The following is a 20,278-nucleotide window of genomic DNA, read 5'->3' on the forward strand; positions in this document are numbered from 1 at the left end:
ACACTGATGTTGTCACCTATCCATCCACACATATCTATCATGTTGATGTTGTGGCACAATGTTTGCTTCAGTTCCTGTCGTGGTGTGACGTCCATCTCTATGGAGTAGTGTTATTGCCTCGAGAGTCTAGACTCTGATCTAAAAATAAGTTTTGAGGTGTTTGTTGTTATTGTTGTTGTTGTAGCTAGCTAGCTAACATACCTGGGTTGTTTCAGCCCACCAGTGTTCCCCAGAGCAGCAAACTGAAGCAGTTCCGTCAGATCTTTCAACGTGACCGGTTCCTGGAGACGGTCAAACGGCAGAGAGAGCCGCGGGGGTCGGGAACCGGAACGGTGCTCAGACTCTGGAACTCGGTTACTCTCGGTCTCTTTCACTCCTTTACTACTCTCTGGTGTTGGGGAAGGTTCCCTCTTTCTCTTGAGACAGACTTGTGGCTCCATGTGCTTACGGGGAGTCCCAGGTTGGATGAAGGAAGGTTGTAGCTCTGAGAACAAGTTCTCATGAACGTCAGCAGCTGTGTTGGCTGGCTCGTTGTTGTGACTCAAACTGGACATGGATCCGAGTGAAGAAAGTCAATTATATCATGTTAGCTTTGTCTACTTTTGGAAAATATCAAGTTATTTCAGAATAGGACAGTTAGTTTAGCTGGCTACTTTATTAATCCTGCTTTTATGGATCAAACCCGGTATCAGCCAACGGAGTTTTCAGAAGATACATCGAGCGATCATATCCTAGCAACAGTCCCAACCGTGACAAAATACCATGACATTTGCTTTTATTTATTTAATAAGTCTTCCTTATGTCGTTGACTTGTCTTTTTTTTTTTTTTTTTTTTTTTTACTGGGGATCAAACTCTACACTACTGCATCTCGACTCGGTCGACGAGAAGTGATCGTGACTTGTTTTATTTACAAAACCACAACAATCCTATCCATACGCAAACAATAAGTAAATACAGTACAGCATGTCCGACATCTACTAACAAGTTACAGTGTGACTAAGTGCAAATAAAGATCAATACCTCGTAGTGGGTCAATCTGTTTTGTGAAGATTTCCTGCTTCGCCTCACACGTTTCAAGGTTTCCATGCTGCTGATCGATCATCGCTTCCTGCTCGATTTGTTTTCCCTTTCAGCCCAAACCAGTCGAGCGCAGCACAGCATCACCGATGAGACGAGAATTCAAAAGAAGATCACCGCGAATCCAACACTGCTTTGTTATTAATGAAGTTGTATGCGATATTTTTAACCTGGTACTTTTATTTTTGAAGTCGTACTTCGGTTGTCACATTGTTTATATTTTAATGTAGACTATTCGTAACGAAGTTGAGTCCGTGGCCTGAAGAAAACGACATGTCTACAAAGAAACTGGCGAAGTAAGTAACGTTGGCTAGCTTTCTAGCTAAAATATATCTAGACAGCCATACTAGCCGAGAAACAATGTAATTCAAATGCCGACTTACCATGATTCTCAAATGTTTTTTAGCGCTCCCATGAACATAAAAGTACAACGAGTAATATTCACAGTAGCAGGGGATGACAAAACTGATAGGATGATTGTCTTCCATAAAACAACAGACAATTAGGGTTCGTGAGGAAACGCAGTCGGTCATCAACTGGACAGAAGAAACCACTAACATCGAGTAAGAGTCTTTTCAAACGCCCTCCATGTTTGGTTTTCTGCTTGAATCAATGACGTCTCGTTCAACTTCCATCACTTTTGACTTTCTACTTTCCAGATCAAATTTTCCCATATCTGATTGTCATCGACTTCGAATCCACATGCTGGAGAGAGAGGAACAGCTACTGGCAGGAGATTAGTAAGGATACACTACTTTCACAGTATTTGTGGTAAAATCATACCTACATACTGTAACCATTGCACTTTTTATTGTCCTCCCCCTTTCTCCCACTTGCCTCCCCCTTCCCTCCTCCTCCCTCCCCCTTCCCTCCTCCTCCTCCCCCTTGCCTCCCCCTCCCCCTCTCCCTCTCCTCCTTGCCTCCCCTCTCTCCCTCTCCTCCTTGCCTCCTCCTCCCCCTTGCCTCCCTCTCCCTCTCCCCCCTTGCCTCCTCCCTCCCCCTTGCCTCCCCTCTCCTCTCTCTCCCCCTTGCCTCCCCTCTCCCCTCTCCCCCTTGCCTCCTCCTCCCCCTTGCCTCCCCTCCCTCTCTCTCCCCCCCTCCCTCCCCTCTCTCCCTCTCCTCCTTGCCTCCTCCTCCCCCTTGCCTCCCCTCTCCTCTCTCTCCCCCTTGCCTCCCCTCTCTCCCTCTCCTCCTGCCCCCTCCTCCTCCTTGCCCCCTCCTCCCCCTTGCCCCCTCTCCCCCTTGCCCCCCTCTCCTCCCCTTGCCCCCTCCTCCCCCTTGCCCCCTCTCCTCCCCCTTGCCCCCTCTCCCTCCCTCTCCCCTTGCCCTCCTCTCTCTCTCCCTCTCCCCTTGCCCCCTCCCTCCCCCTTGCCCCCTCCCCCTCCTCCCCCTTGCCCCCTCCCCTCCCCTCCTTGCCCCCTCCCCTCCTCCCCCTTGCCCCCTCCCCTTGCCCCTCCCCCCTCCTCCTCCTCCCCCTCCTCCCCCTTGCCCCCTCCTCCCCTTGCCCCCTCTCCCCTCTCCTCCTTGCCTCCCTCTCCTCCCTCTCCTCCTTGCCTCCCCCTCTCCTCCCTCTCCTCCTTGCCTCCCCTCTCTCCCTCTCCTCCTTGCCCCCTCTCCCCTCCCTCCTTGCCTCCCCTCTCTCCCTCTCCTCCTTGCCTCCCCTCTCCCTCTCCTCCTTGCCCCCTCCCCTCCTCCCCCCTGCCCCCTCTCCCCTCCCCCTCTCCCCTCCCCCTTGCCTCCCCCTCCCTCCTCCCCCTTGCCTCCCCCATCTAGTTGAGTTTCCTGCTGTTCTCCTGAACACCTGTACAGGTGAGGTGGAGTCAGAGTTCCATACGTACGTTCAGCCACAGGAGCACCCCGTACTGTCTGACTTCTGCACCGAGCTCACTGGAATCACACAGGTATTCACACACCCTTCTTCCCTGTGGCCTGTTCAACAGGATGGTAACAATATTTTAAGCATTAGCCAACATCCGTGTGTGTTAGAAAACCTTTTAGTTTCTCTTCTACAGCAACAGGTGGAGGCCGGGGTTCCCCTCCTCACTCGGTTTGTTATTCATTTTGTCTACAGCAACAGGTGGAGGCCGGGGTTCCCCTCCTCACTCTGTTTGTTATTCATTTTGTTTACAGCAACAGGTGGAGGCCGGGGTTCCCCTCCTCACTCTGTTTGTTATTCATTTTGTCTACAGCAACAGGTGGAGGCCGGGGTTCCCCTCCTCACTCTGTTTGTTATTCATTTTGTCTACAGCAACAGGTGGAGGCCGGGGTTCCCCTCCTCACTCTGTTTGTTATTCATTTTGTCTACAGCAACAGGTGGAGGCCGGGGTTCCCCTCCTCAGGTGGAGGCTCTGTTTGTTATTCATTTTGTCTACAGCAACAGGTGGAGGCCGGGGTTCCCCTCCTCACTCGGTTTGTTATTCATTTTGTCTACAGCAACAGGTGGAGGCCGGGGTTCCCCTCCACATCTGTCTGTCTCGGTTCTCCCGGTGGCTGCAGACTCTGGAGCACCAGAGGGGTGTGGTCTTCCCCAGGGACCAGAGGGCTCCAGGCGCAGAGCAGCGCCCCTGTGCCTTCGTCACCTGGTCAGGTATTGTAGCTTAGGATAGGAAAGGTTACCTGGGTCACCTTCAAATGGGAAGAAATGTTTTGATACGAAAATCAGAAATTCTTATTTCCCTCCCTTTCTCTGTCGGCCCAGGACTCATATCTGACTATATACTGCCTTTCTCTGTCGGCCCAGGACTCATATCTGACTATATACTGCCTTTCTCTGTCGGCCCAGGACTCATATCTGACTATATACTGGTAGGCCCAGGACTCATATCTGACTATATACTGCCTTTCTCTGTAGGCCCAGGACTCATATCTGACTCAGGCCCAGGACTCATATCTGACTATATACTGCCTTTCTCCCCAGGACTTTCTCTATATACTGCCTTTCTCTGCCCAGGACTCATATCTGACTATATACTGCCTTTCTCTGTAGGCCCAGGACTCATATCTGACTATATACTGCCTTTCTCTGTCGGCCCAGGACTCATATCTGACTATATAATGCCTTTCCAGTGGATTCTTTGTTAAGGTTTAGAGAAAATAAGGACATTTGCACACTTTAGTACAGTCTCAAACATTTAGTGGGGATAACCCTGTTCAACTTGACTATCTGTGTTCTATTGTTTCAGACTGGGACCTGGGGGTGTGTCTGCTGTATGAGTGTAAACGGAAGCAGCTCCACAAACCTGCTGTTCTGAACAGCTGGATAGACCTGAGAGCGACGTACAGGGTAGGTGGTGTGTGTGATACTCTTAACCCAGTCTAACTCGTGTGTGTGTGTGTGTGTGTGTGTGTGTGAGATACTCTTAACCCAGTCTAACTCGTGTGTGTGTGTGTGTGTGTGTGTGTGTGAGATACTCTTAACCCATTCTAACTTGTGTGTGTGTGATGCTCTTAACCCATTCTAACTCGTGTGTGTGTGTGTGTGTGTCTCTCTCAGCTGTTCTACAACAGAAAACCCAAGGGACTGAATGGAGCTTTACAGGATCTAGGGATACAGTTCTCTGGACGGGAGCACTCAGGTACACACAGACCAAAAACATCTCTCTGTTATCATTTATAGTGCTGAAAATTAACAGAAATTCGTGTTTAAAAAAAAAAAAAAACTTATTGACTGACAGGTTCAATTATTTAAATTCCATTTAGTTTTTTTTTTTTTTCTGTGAGCTCAATGTGTCGTTGCTATGGAGATGCGTCGGATCCGGCCTGAACTGCGTGATGTTGTAGTTTCCAACAGGCCAATATTCCACATTGTATGCGCTAAACTATGTGTTAATTAACTACAATAACCATAATCCATTGCTCTACTTGTCCGGTCTGTTTTATTTTATGCCTGCTACGAAAGAGGCTGAAGAGAGCAGCTGTTGCTTTACGAGCTAAGTGATTGATAGTTGGTAATCAGCAGTCAGAAAAGTATGCCTTGTTTACTTTGAGGAACTACAAAAATAGTGATTTTTGTCAGACAGCATAGGCAGCAGCTCTATAGAGATCAACCAAATGTTAAATACGTAACAACTGAAATATATTTTATTAGAGTGAAGTGAATAAATGGTTAATAGGTGATGATCAGTAACGGGCAGTCCCTACCATCATGGGATTTTTAGTAATAGTTGGATTCTGTGTTACAGCATCCCACATAATCTAAAACCCTGGCTCGTTAAAAAAATAATCGAACCATCCTCAAAAAGTACTAATCGCTCAGCACAAGTGGCTGGCTAGCGATTAGCATTCTCAGACAAGTGGCTAGCATTAGCATTCTCAGCACAAGTGGCTGGCTAGCGATTAGCATTCTCAGCACAAGTGGCTGGCATTCTCAGCACAAGTGGCTGGCTAGCGATTAGCATTCTCAGCACAAGTGGCTGGCTAGCGATTAGCGCACAAGTGGCTAGCATTCTCAGCACAAGTAATTTAATAACATTAGGATCAAAACACACACACTCCAGTCATTATTGTCAGTTACTGTGAATAATATACATATTGTTTGAAGGTCTGGATGAAGCCCATAAGCAACAATTAATCAAATTCATATAAAACAATGTTAATATTTCTCTTAAGCATTTTTTGAAAATCTAGACACACAAAAATATTTTTTGTTGAATGTTATTTGCAGGTCTGGACGACGCCCGTAACACTGCCCACCTGGCCTGGAGGATGATGAGGGATGGCTCTGTGATGAAGATTACACGCAGTCTGGAGAGGGTGAGTGGCTCCCTGACAAACCCCCCACTCCTACACCCCCAGTACTAACAACCCCACTGTGCTGACGATCCCTGGACTACTGGACTGCGCCCTAAAGACTCACCCAGTGGCGAACTACATTGAACCCTTGGATTTCTGTCCACGCCCCAGAACACCCACTCCTCCTCCCGTAAAGACTTACGCAGGTGACTCCTCCCCCCCGTTCCATACACACCTGGGTTGTATTCATTAGTGCAAACCGTAGTGAAACATTTTGCCATGTAAAAGGTTTTGCAATGATTAGTTTCTTATTGGAGTCCTTGTTGCGGGTCAGTTTTCTTTCATTTGGTTTCTAGTGAATATTACTCCTCTGTTTACTGGACTGACTATCCATAAAGTTGGTTAAAAATGTTTGGGGGATTTGGGCCTTGTGAGTGGTGCAGCGGTCTCAGGCACTGCATCGCAGTGGTAAAGGTGTCACTACAGACATGGGTTCGATCCCAGGCTGTTTCACAACCGGCCATGATCGGGAGTTCCATAGGGCAGCGCACAATCGGCCCGGGTTCGGGGAGGGTTTGGCCGTGGGGGGAGGGGCTTTACTTGGCTCATCGCGCTCTAGTGACTCCTTGTGGCAGGCCGGGCGCCTGCAGTCTGACCTCGGTCGTCAGTTTATGTGGATGGCTTCTGGGTTAAGTGGGCGTGTGTTAAGAAGCGCGGGTCGGTAGGTCATGTTTTGGAGGACGCATGACTCGACCTTCGCCTCCCGTTGGGGAGTTTCAGCAACGAGACAAGATCGTATTAACAAAAATGGGGAGAAAAATGATAATGTATTGATTTATTTGATTTGTTTACCTCTCAGGCGCCTTTGAAGACCAAACCCCTGTTTGGAAATGGGAACGTGCCAGGGGATGGTTGTCCTGGCAACAAGAGGGATAACAAAACCACTATCAAAAACCCCTCCAAGACGACAGGGAGCGGCGGCGGCGGCCATCTTGAAAATCGACCCAACAGCAAGCCAGTTAGCAACACGGACGTTGTTGAGACACGACCCAAGCCTGCAGACAACATGGTTCCCAACACAGAGGTGAACTCCAACTTAACCGCTGAACCTGTTCAGTATCAGAGTATTGTTTCACCAAAGACCCTTCTCAATGGTCTGACCACTCCAATGTGTGGTGGTAGTAGCAGAACAGTTAGAATCGGAACCATACGGTCCATCTCCTCTCCTATGACTTTCAATATCCCCTCTCCTCATCACTACAACAACAGCCTCGTTCTGGTCTCCACCACTGTGAATTGCATGACCCATCTACCCCAGCCAGACCCGACCCTTAACCCGGAACAAGGAAGTATGGAGGAGGACGTGCCCATCTTGGTGGAAACGGAGTCGTGCGGTTCGTACGACGACGTGGTATTGGAGGAGGACTGGGATGTCACGGTTGGTGACGAGGCTTCTGTTGCTGATGTCACAGAGAACCAGAGGTTTCATGTTGATGATACCTCGGTTTATGGGAGGACCTTGCTGTGTCCAAGCCCAGTACATTCACATCCTGGTAGAGGTCCAACCAACATTAGGCCTCGGTCCAATACCACCAACACGCCCTGCCAACATCTGACCAGCCTGGTACACAAGACCGATACTAGAACATCCTCCAGTAACTTGGTGTCTTTCAAGGCTGGGACAACAAGGACCTACAACACTTCTGCACCCAATAGTCTGTCCACTTCCTCTTTTGTCACACCCAGACCCGTTACCCTGGCTCAAACCTCTCAGATGCACGGTCAAGACTGAACACGGAAACGTCAAACTCCTTTGTGATCGACAAGAACGAATCGAGAGCATCCGCAAGTTCTGCGAAAGCTGCGACAACGAGGATATACAACACCTCTGGGTCAAATAGTTCATGCAGTTTCTCCTTCGACAAACCCAGACGTGTTACCCATGATTCCAACCGCTCAGCTACACGGTCAAGACCGCAAACGGCAACATCGAACAACTCCTTTGTGATCTACAAGGACAAGCCGAGAGCCTCAAATACCTCTTCTTCATCCAGTATTTCTATCACATCCAATACCTCAACAGCATCCAATCATTCCTTTGTCAAACCCAGACCAGACCTCCAGAACTCCAACCTCCATGCTACACGGTCAAGACCTCTCACAACAAACAACTCCTTCACACCCATGTCCTCTACGACAAACCTTCCCAATCCTTCCGTCACCAGACCCAAACCAGTTACCACCAGCAGTGACTCTAACCTCTCTGCTTCACAGACACCAAACGGCACTGCATCCAGTCTTTCCTTTGCCAGGCCCGGACCTGTCGTCCATAACCCCGACCCATCGACTTCACGTTCGAGGCTGCACGCAGAGACTCCAAACGCATCTTTCACGATCCACAAGTACTCCTCTTGCCTCTCCTCTGTCTCTCGTCCTTCTGTCGGTGGATCGTTCTCCGTCCTCTCCTCGTCCGTCAACCGCTCCTCGCTCCCGCCGACCCGCAGCACCAAGATTACGGCCCCGCTGTGCGACTGCGGGCGACGAGCCAAGCGTCTAACGGTGTGTAACGGCGGCCCGAACCAAGGCCGAGCGTTCTACTGCTGTACGGTGCGTAAACACGGCCCCGGGGGGACCAGGAAGGGATGTGAGTTATTTAAGTGGGAGTCTGCTCTCCTCCAGGCTAAATCACCAGCCTCTGCTGCCAACTCCATCGCTCTGTGTTTTGGTCTCAACTCCAGTGTTGTTCGTCCCCCTGTCATCGTCTAGGACAAGATATCAGTTAGCTTGAGGTCATAGGGAGACTCTCAATAGCATTTCCTTCCTTCTCATCCAATGGGTTTGAGAGGACATAAGGAATCAAGGAAATGCAATTGAGATTCTCCTCACAAAGGTGTCATTTTAAACTGTACTTTATGAAAATATGTATGATAAGTTGTATTTTTAATATATACTAAATCTGGTGCATTCAATGACCAATATCCTGTACAGTTTCTAAATAGAATTGATCCTCCATGATGTGAGATGACATGATGTCATAATGAAATGTAAAATGCCCTTTTAGGTCGGCACTGTCATAATAAAAGATGTCATGAACTGTATTACAGGGGTTCTGTATTGTTGTAAATTTAACAGCTGAGGTCGGAACCAAAATGGACATTTTATAAAACGTTTTTGTGTTCTGACATAAGGACGGAATTGCAAATTGTCCCTCTTGGTGCCCTGTACTAGATCCGCCAATATTTTACATGCGCAACAATGGTGAAATCGGCAGTACGTCTTCAAAATGAACTGTGAATGAGTGAGAAAGTTAGTGGGTCAAAGATCTAACCCATGCTAAGCTCTCAAGACATGCTAACCTCCCCTGTTATTGTAATGGTGAGAGGTTAGCATGTCTTGGGGGTATGATATATGATGCTAACCTCCCCTGTTATTGTAATGGTGAGAGGTTAGCATGTCTTTGGGGGTATGATATGATGCTAACCTCCCCTGTTATTGTAATGGTGAGAGGTTAGCATGTCTTGGGGGTATGATATATATGATGCTAACCTCCCCTGTTATTGTAATGGTGAGAAGTTAGCATGTCTTGAGGGTATGATCTTTGACCCTCTAATTCATTCAGGGTTATCTGTAACCATGGTAGCATCCACATTAATGTGAAAGTGTTTTTTCACTCCATGTGACTCAAAAGTGACACACTACATTATTTACCATTAATTCATTAGAACATCTGAAACACAATCAAAAGGAACTGCAAATGCACATGATATACCTTTTGTAGAGTAAATGACTCACTACCTTAAGTCTCCCTGGATAAGAGTGTCTCTGTTTGGATAAGAGTCTTCACTTCTTGGATAAGAGTCTCCTAAATGACTCACTACCCTAAGTCTCTCTGGATAAGAGAGTCTGGATAAGAGAGTCTCCTAAATGACTCACTACCCTAAGTCTCTCTGGATAAGACTACCCATAGTCTTGGGATAAGAATAAGAGCGTAAAAAGCAAAATTGCGAATATACCAATCTGAACATTTTTCGATAGTGGTCTTAAATGTTTGAAGCATGTTTGTAATTGTTTCCATAAAGTACTCCTTGCATTTGTTTATAAATCACACAAAAATGGACATTGATTTAACATTTTAATGTTTTTGAATTAATTTCTACACATTGCAGTGTTTTGAAATGCGGGCTTTTATTTTGAATACTAGTCAGAATAGCGTTTTTGAGAGCTGAAGACCATTATGATAGCCGTCATTTAGGCCTTAAAATATACTATTTGGTTTGTTGTTAAACACGCCATCATTTGTCCTTTTCTTTAACTTGTCTCGAAGTGTCCCTTATCCCGTCTTTCACATCCTTCACTATAGAATCCCGGAGTCTTCCGGCTTTTCTCCCCATCTCCCCGGCGTTTTTAGGCAGTCCCGACGCCTCATGTCGTATCTGGCGAACTGTTTTCAACTTCAGCAGTTTGGTGGTCGCTTCTTTTCCGGCAATTTTTGCCTTCATCAAGGCATACGCGGTGAGCTGTGCGGCCCGTCGTATCGGTCGCAACTCGGACAGTTTTTCCACCACTTGCGCTCTGTTGAGCAGAGCGGATAGAAGACGCTTCAACACCATGTTACAACGATCTGTTTTGGGAACAATACTATAACCTGACTTTAATGTATGCAATCGGTAGGTATAGAGGGAAATGAAATGTATACCTGTAAATGAACGCTTCCTTAGCTGTCCCGTTTCGGACTCTGCATTGTTTCTTCTTCGATAGCCCATCTATATGCAATGTGAAAGGTTTTTTAGGTCCGTGTCGCCATCTTGTGTCACGGAGGTCCTGAAACATTTCTGAAATAAACTCTAAAGGCTCGTTCCACTAATTCGTTGTCATAAAAAGCAAACGTTCAACTTAATAAAAAATATTTTCCCATCTCAAGATGTTAAATAATTTGTAAAAAAAAAGGCACAATTAAGTGCCAAATAAAGTGACAGGGTTGACGTCATCTTAAATCAGCCATAAATCCCGTGAAGGGAAATGGAGGGGCAATTGAATGCAACTCTCCAGGAAGTTTCTTACCTATAAGGACAGCAGCCTCAGTGAAGGCACAGACATGCAAGTGCACACTGTGTACAGCAACTTACCAGTTAGTGACACAAACCTGAAGGAGATCCAAACAGAAACAGACTCACAACTCACACAGCTGAGGAAAGTCATTCAGGATGGATGGATGGCCTGAGGAGAGGAGAAACAGAAAAGGACTCACAACTCACACAGCTGAGGAAAGTCATGCAGGATGGATGACCTGAGGAGAGGAGAAAATGGCCTCACAGCGTCTCAGAATTCTAGAACCATCGTGATGAACTATCGCAGATCAACTGAATCATTTTCAAAGGAGAGAAAATCATTAGGCTACCCCGGGGTGACAGGGTAGCCTAGTGGTTAGAGCGTTGGACTAGTAACTGGAAGTTCAAACCCCCGAGCTGACAAGGTACAAATCTGTCGTTCTGCCCCTCCACAAGGCAGTTAACCCACTGTTCCTAGGCCGTCATTGTAAATAAGAATTTGTTCTTAACTGACTTGCCTAGTTAAATAAAATAAAAAGTATTCCTACCAGTCTCAGAGAAGAGATTTTGACAAAGATCTATGCTGGACACATGGGCATTGAAAAGTGCAGACACAGAGAGCACGGGACATTTTGTTTTGGCCCGGAATGTGCAAACCAATAGAGGACGTTGTTAGTAAATGCGCCATATGTATTGAACGACGCCCCTCCAAACACCAAAGAGCCATGTGTTACCTCACTGTATCCCAGACCGACCCGGGCAGGTCGTGGCAACCGGTATGTTCCCCTGGAACAACGAGGACCACGTCGTAACAGTGGACTACGACAGCAGATCCCTCGAACTCGACAAGCTTCACAAGCACCACATCTGCAGCTGTGATACACAAGCTGAAAGCAGCCTTTGCCAGGCATGGCATTGTAGAGACTTTAATATCTGACAATGGGCCCTGTTACAAATCCAATGAGTTTGAATCCTTCACAAAAGCACGGGAGTTCACACGTGTCACCACAAGTCCGCATTACCCTCAAAGTAAAGGCCTTGCTGACAAATCTGTGCAGATTGCTGAATCACTCATGGACAAAGCAAACGCAGACAAGAGAGACTCCTACATCAGTCTCCTTGAATACCGTTGTATTGATGAGACACAGACTTCGTTCAGTCCTTCCCAGCACCAACCAGCAGCTGCAACCTGAGCTCGTCAGTAATATGTAAACATTTTATTTGTTTTAAAAGAAGGGGGATGTAATATTCATGTGTGTAAACATACTGAATTGTAATTGGATGCATTTTACCGCCGTATCATACTGTGCTGTGATTGGTTAAGATCACCCACATGGTTAGGTCATGGTCAGTTGATCCTGGTTGGAGATACGTGATACCAGTTATAGCTAGCGAATAAAGAGCTACGTTAAGAAATATCCTGTAGTACTGCATTGTATTATTTTGTACAAAGCGTGCAAAGCAAGACATACCCCACACAAGAACAACCAGTAGAAACCATTATTGGTGTGTTAGCCACATTGAAAATTAAACTGTTTTCAAATGTCTTGCACATCGGTCAGTCTTTGCATTACTAGTGTACAATATGGATTCATTGAGAAGCTCCCGTATAGTTTGAATAGCGTGCCTTCTTTTGGTTTTAGATAGTTAGCCACACTCACGAAGAATGAATGTGGCTTTGGTCGCACCACGTCCAAGGCTAACGTAAGTCTATTCAGTTTTTTTTTAAACCCTCTTGTAGTTAAAGCAGAACTAGGAACCAAGCTACTGTAGATGAACCCAATGACGGCGGCGAAGAAGAGAACCATGTGACCAGAAAACAAACGAATAGGAGGAACAGTAAAGAAGTGGATTAAAAGAGATGGTTCTGGAACTAAACAAGAGGACAGTGAAAAGAGGACAGTGAAACAGAACGTTGTTTTGAGAGCTACTACTCAGTCCTCTCTATCCAAGAGGACAGCGAAACAGAACGTTGTTTTGAGAGCTACTACTCAGTCCTCTCTATCCAAGAGGACAGCGAAACAGAACGTTGTTTTGAGAGCTACTACTCAGTCCTCTCTATCCAAGAGGACAGCGAAACAGAACGTTGTTTTGAGAGCTTCTACACAGTCCTCTCTATCTTCACCAAAGTATCTTATTAAAGGTGCAATCTGCAATATAGTAAATGCCGTTTAATGGTCACTTTAGTTAAAGGCCCAGTGCATTCAAAAAAGTCCTTTCCCTGTGTTTTATATACGTTTCCACACTATGACGTTGGAATAATACTGTGAAATTGTGAAAATTCTGATAACGCCCTTTTAGTGTAAAATCTCTGTTTTGGTGGGATGGAGTTTTTCCCTACCTACCATGACAAAGAACAAAGCTGGCGAGAGTACAGTTGAGGACAGTGGAGTCTCTCTATTGCATGTGAAGGATCTTTTAAACGAACAAAAAGTTATACAAGCAGTTGTTAAAACAACAACAAAACAGCTTCAAGTGTTTTGTCCAAATACTGGTGGACTCAACTGATAAAATAATGGACGACCTGACCAGAGAGGTTCAGGACCTGACCAGAGAGGTACATGACCCGACCAGAGAGGTACAGGACCCGACCAGAGAGGTACAGGACCTGAAGAGTTGTTCTTGTCTATTAATGTTGTGTATTATGTCATGTTTCATAGGGATCCTAATAAAATACCAAATACCCTGTCTGGTGACATCACCGGAAGGTAAATTAGTTAATAGACCAATAAGAGAGTTCCAATCTTCTCTGCCAATAACAGCTAGTTTTCTGTTTTCACCTCCCCACTAAGGCCACTCCCAGACAGTCCGAGCAAAATTCAAGCTTGAGAAATTGCACTTCGCTGAGAAGCAAATCTTTGCTTATTTTTTACAATTTGAGTTGAAAACAATCACAGTAAGGTACTTATTTGTTACCCAGAAAATGATTTGACTATTAAGATAGAAATGATTGTGGCTTTCAATCATGTTGGCTTTATCGCGTTAATTCAGCTCGTGTCTCACTACTGACTACTGGGACGGCAGGGTAGTGAATTGAAAATAAGAATTTGTTCTTAACTGACTTGTCTAGTTAAATAAAGGTTAAAAAAAGAAGAAGAAAAAAATAATGTTTTTTTTTACGTAACTGCCAAAATAAAGGAAACACCAACATAAGATTCTTATTAGGGTGTTGGGTCACCACGAGCCAGGACACCTTCAATGCACCATGGCATATATTCTACAAGGGTCTGGAACTCTCTTGGGGGGCCACCATGAGACAGAACCAACATGAGACAGAACAACTTCAATGCACCTTGGCATAGATTCTACAAGAGTCTGGAACTCTATTGGAGGGATGTGACACCCGTATTCCATGAGAAATTGAATAATTAGTTGTTTTGTTGGTGGTGGGAAAACGCTGCCTCTGGCCCCGCTCCAGAACCTCCCATAGTTCAACTGGGTTGAGATCTGGTGACTGAGACGGCCCTGACATATGGTTTACATTGTTTTCATGCTCATCAAACCCTTCTGTGACCACTCGTGCCCTGTGGATGGGGGCATTGTCATCCTATGAGAGCTTCGCCATGGTAGCCAAAATAATGGCCTGCCCAGCGTTTTTATACCAGTACATGACCCTAAGCATGATGGGATGTTAATTGCTTAATTAACTCACTGCCCAGCATTTTTATACCAGTACATGACCCTAAACATGATGGGATGTTAATTGCTTCATTAACTCAGGAACTAACTCAGGAACCACACCTGTGTAGATGCACCTGCTTTGTTTCCATTATTTTGGCAGTTACCTGTAACAACCAATACCTTAAGAATGATTCCCACAGAATAATAATTTCTGTACAATGGATGTAAATTCAGAACCTGTTGTCTTTAACTTTTCACGGAGATAGATCGGGGAGAGGCCAAAATGATTTGTTTTGACATGTTTCTAACCGTTCATTACATCGTAGAACAAATTGTGAAGTACAAAATGGAAGGATGACAAAATTGAGGATAATGCATGGGTTGCTGTTATGTTTATTACAATTATTGTAGACATATAGTTGCAGTTTTGTAAAGGATATATACAATTGGCTGTTTTACAAAGCTAAGAAAAAAATGTAACTAAAAAAAAAATAAAACTTTTTCAACAGATTAGATTATTTCATTCAAAAAGGGGAGAATTCAAAATGAACTCATTCAATATGGAGAATTCAAAATTAACTCATTCAATAAGGAGAATTCAAAAGTAACTCATTCAATATGGAGAATTCAAAAGTAACTCCTTCAATATGGAGAATTCAAAATGAACTCCTTCAATATGGAGAATTCAAAATGAACTCCTTCAATATGGAGAATTCAAAATAAACTCCTTCAATATGGAGAATTCAAAATAAACTCCTTCAATATGGAGAATTCAAAATGTAACTCCTTCAATATGGAGAATTCAAAATGAACTCCTTCAATATGGAGAATTCAAAATGAACTCATTCAATATGGAGAATTCAAAATGAACTCATTCAATATGGAGAATTCAAAATTAACTCATTCAATATGGAGAATACAAAATGAACTCCTTCAATATGGAGAATTCAAAATTAACTCATTCAATATGGAGAATTCAAAATGAACTCATTCAATATGGAGAATTCAAAATTAACTCATTCAATATGGAGAATTCAAAATTAACTCAAAGAAGCAAGTTTTTTTGTGTGTGGAAAAGGTAGAAGGGTTTTAGTCTGTTGATAAGAACCACCCAACAGGAATCTAATTTACCTGACAAAATACATCTGGTTAGTGTAGATCACAAATCAAAATGACTCGTGCTCTTTTCAGAGTTGGCTGAATTATGAGTTGACTGGCACGAGCCGCAGTATTCAGACTTCAACACGTGTGCTTGAAACTGGGCAGCGCATCATCCCTCCCCAACGACGTACCCAATGGAACATCTGCCCACTGAGAGATCTGTTACAACAGCATGTTATCAGCGTTTCAGTCTTCAGTGATTCCTCCAATCAGATAACCCGACCATATTTAATCAACTCTCAGAAAGTTCTGGATCGTTGCAATAAGACAGCCATGGACAATTGTGCAAGACAAAAAAAAATTCAACCATTTCTGTCGTACTTAATTCGCCTTATTTATGCGACGGGTGGTATAAGGTCTATTGCATTTCGAAACATCCCCATTGCCATTGGTCGAATAGACTAATTGATAACCTCGTCAAAATCGTAAATTGAAGTCTCCATTCCAAACCGTAATGGAATGCACCTGCGGCACTTCCCATGGACGTGCTTTATGCTGCCTTCATGACAAACGGGAAACTGGGCGCAATGAGTTGAGTACATTCACATGCTTTGAACCAATTGAGAAAACGCCGATTGGCTGGATGGCAAAACTGTTTCAACCACAAACTGAACAACTTGTTTTCAAAAAAACATAATATTTATTTTAATTTTTTATAAATAATGTTTTGTTGTTGCATTTAACCGCCAAAACTGCTGTTATCAAAGGTGATTTCCTTTGTGACGTCAGAGTTCAGCATATGGCAGAAGTCGGAAGCTCAGCGATGACAGATACGTTTCCCCACAAGTAGTTACCAGTTGGAGAGGCGTTCAAAGTGGATTCTTCACAGTCGGATTGCTGGAATTCACAAATTTACCAGATGTTATGAACGCAGGGTGAGACGGAATTAGAATGTCGGAATACTGACAGACACAATAAGAACATAAGAACTCTTTATCTTAAAACCTCTTGAGCCCCAAAGGCAACTAGGAACACAAAGCTTGATGTTGTCTCAAATCGCCTTTCTGTCTAAAGCCCCTCCCACAAACCGGACATTTAAAAGGCCTCTCCCCGTGTGACACATCATGTGCAGTTTCAGATGCTTATTGGTGGTAAAATGTACTCGACAGAGAGCACAGGCAAATGGCCGCTCCCCCGTATGAATCAGTCGGTGTTGTGTCAGCGTACCCTTACGCTTAAACGTTTTCCCACAATCTGTGCAAGAGTACGCCCGCTCGTCCGTGTGCACGCGCTCGTGCGATTCCAACGCACTCTGAGATGGGAAATCCTTGCCACACGTATCACATAGATAAGGCCTGTAACTATGACAACGGATATGAAACTTCAATTGGTTGTGTCCGGCAAACATTTTGCCACAAAAGCTACAGGAGAACCCATCTCCTGTGTGACATACCATGTGGGATTTCAGTTTCTTTTCGCTGGTGAACTGTTGCAGACATTCGGGGCAAGTGAAGACCGGCGTGTCTTTTGTGGGAACGATTACGGCGGTAAGATTACGACGCGTTGGCCCACACCCTGATTTGTTGGCCAGGTGAAACTTTAAATCCCTGTTGCGACCAAAGCACCGTGAACATATGGGACACTTAATGGCCCCCTCACCGTGACGTCTCAGATGCAAAATCAGGGATTGTTTCCGACGAAAACTCTTGGAACACACGTGACATGTTCTAGAATCTAAATTCACACCAGGGGGCAGAGTGGGGGAAGCGTCGTAGGTTGTTGGGTTCTGGGATTCAGTACTGTGGGGCTGGGGAGTCTCTATCCCGTTCCCCCTTGAAGGCTGAGATGTGCCTCCACCTGCTGGGTCAACCTCCCTTCGGGTTTGGCTTGGATTGACTTCCTCATTAAAGTCTTGCTGTGTCTGGAAGTCCGTCTCGTCACAGCGCTTCTCTCTTCGGGGTCTCGACCGGCTTCCTGTAAGAGCAGTTCGCTGATCGAAAAAGCACCTTACAAATAAGTTTGATTGATCGACGGATTGGTTTAGCCGGTGTTGCCGAGAGTCATTTGATTGATTGACGGATTGGTTTAGCCGGTGTTGCCGAGAGTCATTTGATTGATCGACGGATTGGTTTAGCCGGTGTTGCCGAGAGTCATTTGATTGATCGACGGATTGGTTTAGCCGGTGTTGCCGAGAGTCATTTGAGAAGTCTACGTCTGTGCTGCTGGACTGTGGGATCTCCATCTTGTTTTCCCCTGTATGTAGCGGCCAGGCTGTCTGGTGTCTTTTAAGGTTCACTTCCTGACTTGTCATTTCCTGCTGCTGCTGCTGCTGTCTATATTGAGAAGTCCTCGTCCTGCAACCGGGACACTTCCTGGACTCTGGAATGTTTTGACCGGAACACTGGTCCGAGTGTTTCTTCCGATCAGAGGCGCTTTGGAAACTCTCCCCACATTTAAAACACAGGTAGGGAAGTACACCATGTTCAAATCTCAGATGTCTTCTCAGGTCTTCTCCGTTATCAAAAGCTTCTTTACATAAAAGGCATTTTGTGTAATGATTAGCTAGCTGAAAGGGCAGAGCATTGGAGGTGGTTGGGTTTTGGGGTGTTGTGTTTGAGGGCTGAGGTATCTCTGTCGAATTTTCTACTGCTGCCAAAACAGCGCCGGCCTCTGGAAGAGCCTCCCTCGGAAGTTGCTGTGGGTTCACGTCCTCACGCTCGTTTGGCTCAGAGAGATCAAAGGTGTCTCCGCACAGAGAGCAAGAGAGACGTTTCTTTGTCTTCAAACACACTTTTTTGTGTTTCCTCAAAGTGGAGTTCTCAAAAACATCCCCACAGTTGAGGCACAGGAGCTTCCCATGTGTGTATCTCACGTGCTTTCCCACGTGCGATGCCTTACTGAAGGTCTCGTTACGCACGGAGCATTTGGTGACTTTGGAAGACTGTCTTGGTTTACCGTGTTGGGTTGTCATGTGCCTTCTCTGAGGTAGTGTGTCGTGGGGCTGAGATATCTCTGTCTCCTCCGTCGATGACATGTTATCCTCTTCTGGTTGAGCTGCCGCCTCACACACACTCTGACGATGCTTCTGCAAGTCCTCATGGTGTTCAACGTCTCGTCTACTACACAGGGTGTACTGGTGAGGCCTCTGCTCAGTGTGAGATGTTATGTGTGCTGTCAAATCCTTTGCTTCCCTGAAAGTTTTCCCACACAAGGAGCATTTTTTGACACGCTTGCTTCTTTTAGGCTGCCCCTTAGTACGGCATGGGCCAGGGATCAGAGAATACTGAGGTGGGCTATCTGAGGGCTCTACTTCGACATTCCTCTCGCTCTTTTGTGATATGACCCGGTCTCCTCTCCGTCCTTGGGTTTCCACATTGTCAATCTGAAGCGTCTCTCTGCTCGGCGTTGGATTGACCTCTGACACGGTTGACGGCGTATCAGTAATGTGAAGTCTGTGCAGCAGCACCGTGGGCTGACGGAGCCGACAGGACGTAGACAAATTAGAAACGTCCTGCGCCTCCTTTTCGAAGCGGTGAGCTCCTGGTTGGATTTTCGGCCCACTGTCAGCACGAAGGTGAAGAAAAGCTTGATCCATTTCTCTCTCTTTGTCAAGACTTTCCTTGTTGACACACTCCACCTCTTCATTCGAAGGCAAAATGTCGACATTTGCAGTGCGGTCTAAATCTATCCCTCGTTGACTCTCCCTGTAATCCAGCGAAGGTGTCATTTCTGACTCACAGCAATATGATGCAGGGCTTTGAATGGTCATAAATGTCTGTATGGGTTCTGATTGGATCTCTGGGTCAGCTTGGTCAGTGGATGACTCTCGGGGAGATGGAGACAGGATGTGGTTGTCTCCAGGTGACAGAGCCGAGGACAAGAGAAGAAGAAAAGGCAATATCAAAACACGAATGTCAAAAAACGTAAAGGACATAAAAAATATAATTCTCCCATTTTTCAAAAGTCTTCTTCTCCTACCATTGGCCTCAACATGTGGGTCTGGAGAAAGGTTGGTGTGGTACTGGAGAAGGGTCCTCAAAGGTTGAGGGTGACGCACAGACTGCCCACACTCCTCCAGGACAGAGGGGTCAGGTAGAAACCAAGATGCAGTCTGAGGGAAAGAGAAAGGCAACAGATTCAGTTCTATAATATCATAACCTCGTTGCCCTAGAATTTATTTGTATTTTTTACATTAAAAAAAAGCTGTTATTGCCATCCATGTCCTGTAAAAGTTTACTGACTGTAGTATAATTAATAAAAGGGAATTCAAATTACCTTGTGAACTTTTAATACAAGCAACGAGATTGTAATTGTCCATAAAGAAAAAATTGTGTGACTTGCTTGAGCTATTTGAATGTATTTTCGTGGTAGTGGAAGAAGTATTTGAAAAGCAGAGGAGACGGGATTTCATACACTACGTTTTTGTCTAACTTGTTGTAGAAACCAAGATGCAGTCTGAGGGAACGAGAAGGGCTTGACAATGACAACAGATCCAGTTCTATAATATCATAACTTCAACTTCCTAAACAATGTTTGTTTTGTTTCTAGCTTGTTAGCTCGCTGCCTAGCCAGTTAAAATAATGACCAGAGCATATAGCTGACAACGTCTTAACTTTAGCTCATTTGTATCCATCATTGCAGGAAGATAAATTACAACAAGATCTAAAATATTGTGACGAAATAAAAGCATTCTACTTAA

At 45.2% G+C, this 20,278-nt stretch overlaps 2 protein-coding genes and 1 pseudogene across 2 annotated transcripts in view; 1 reads left to right on the plus strand and 2 right to left on the minus strand.

Moving 5' to 3' along the window:
* Positions 1–1,149, minus strand: part of LOC135537137 (RNA exonuclease 5-like) — a 20,020-nt pseudogene extending 18,871 nt beyond the window's left edge.
* A 10-nt stretch (positions 1,150–1,159) lies between these two features.
* LOC135537140 (ERI1 exoribonuclease 2-like) lies at positions 1,160–9,133 on the plus strand. The gene is given in 10 exon segments (XM_064963342.1): positions 1,160–1,374; positions 1,577–1,641; positions 1,738–1,818; positions 2,852–2,979; positions 3,512–3,665; positions 4,261–4,361; positions 4,572–4,653; positions 5,742–5,830; positions 6,669–7,564; positions 7,567–9,133. Coding segments are annotated over 10 exon segments (2,628 nt in total). The 5' UTR covers positions 1,160–1,351; the 3' UTR covers positions 8,576–9,133.
* A 6,134-nt stretch (positions 9,134–15,267) lies between these two features.
* Positions 15,268–20,278, minus strand: part of LOC135537130 (zinc finger protein 845-like) — a 5,586-nt gene continuing 575 nt past the window's right edge. Inside the window, exons 2-3 of the mRNA XM_064963332.1 lie at positions 19,558–19,690; positions 15,268–19,434 (exon numbers count right to left, since the gene is read on the minus strand). Of these exons, the coding sequence (XP_064819404.1) occupies positions 16,631–19,434; positions 19,558–19,690 (2,937 nt within the window). The 3' untranslated portion in view covers positions 15,268–16,630. The remainder of the gene's footprint in view (positions 19,435–19,557; positions 19,691–20,278) is intronic.

The sequence above is a fragment of the Oncorhynchus masou genome, unplaced genomic scaffold, assembly GCF_036934945.1.
Source record: "Oncorhynchus masou masou isolate Uvic2021 unplaced genomic scaffold, UVic_Omas_1.1 unplaced_scaffold_712, whole genome shotgun sequence".
Lineage (NCBI taxonomy): Eukaryota > Metazoa > Chordata > Actinopteri > Salmoniformes > Salmonidae > Oncorhynchus > Oncorhynchus masou.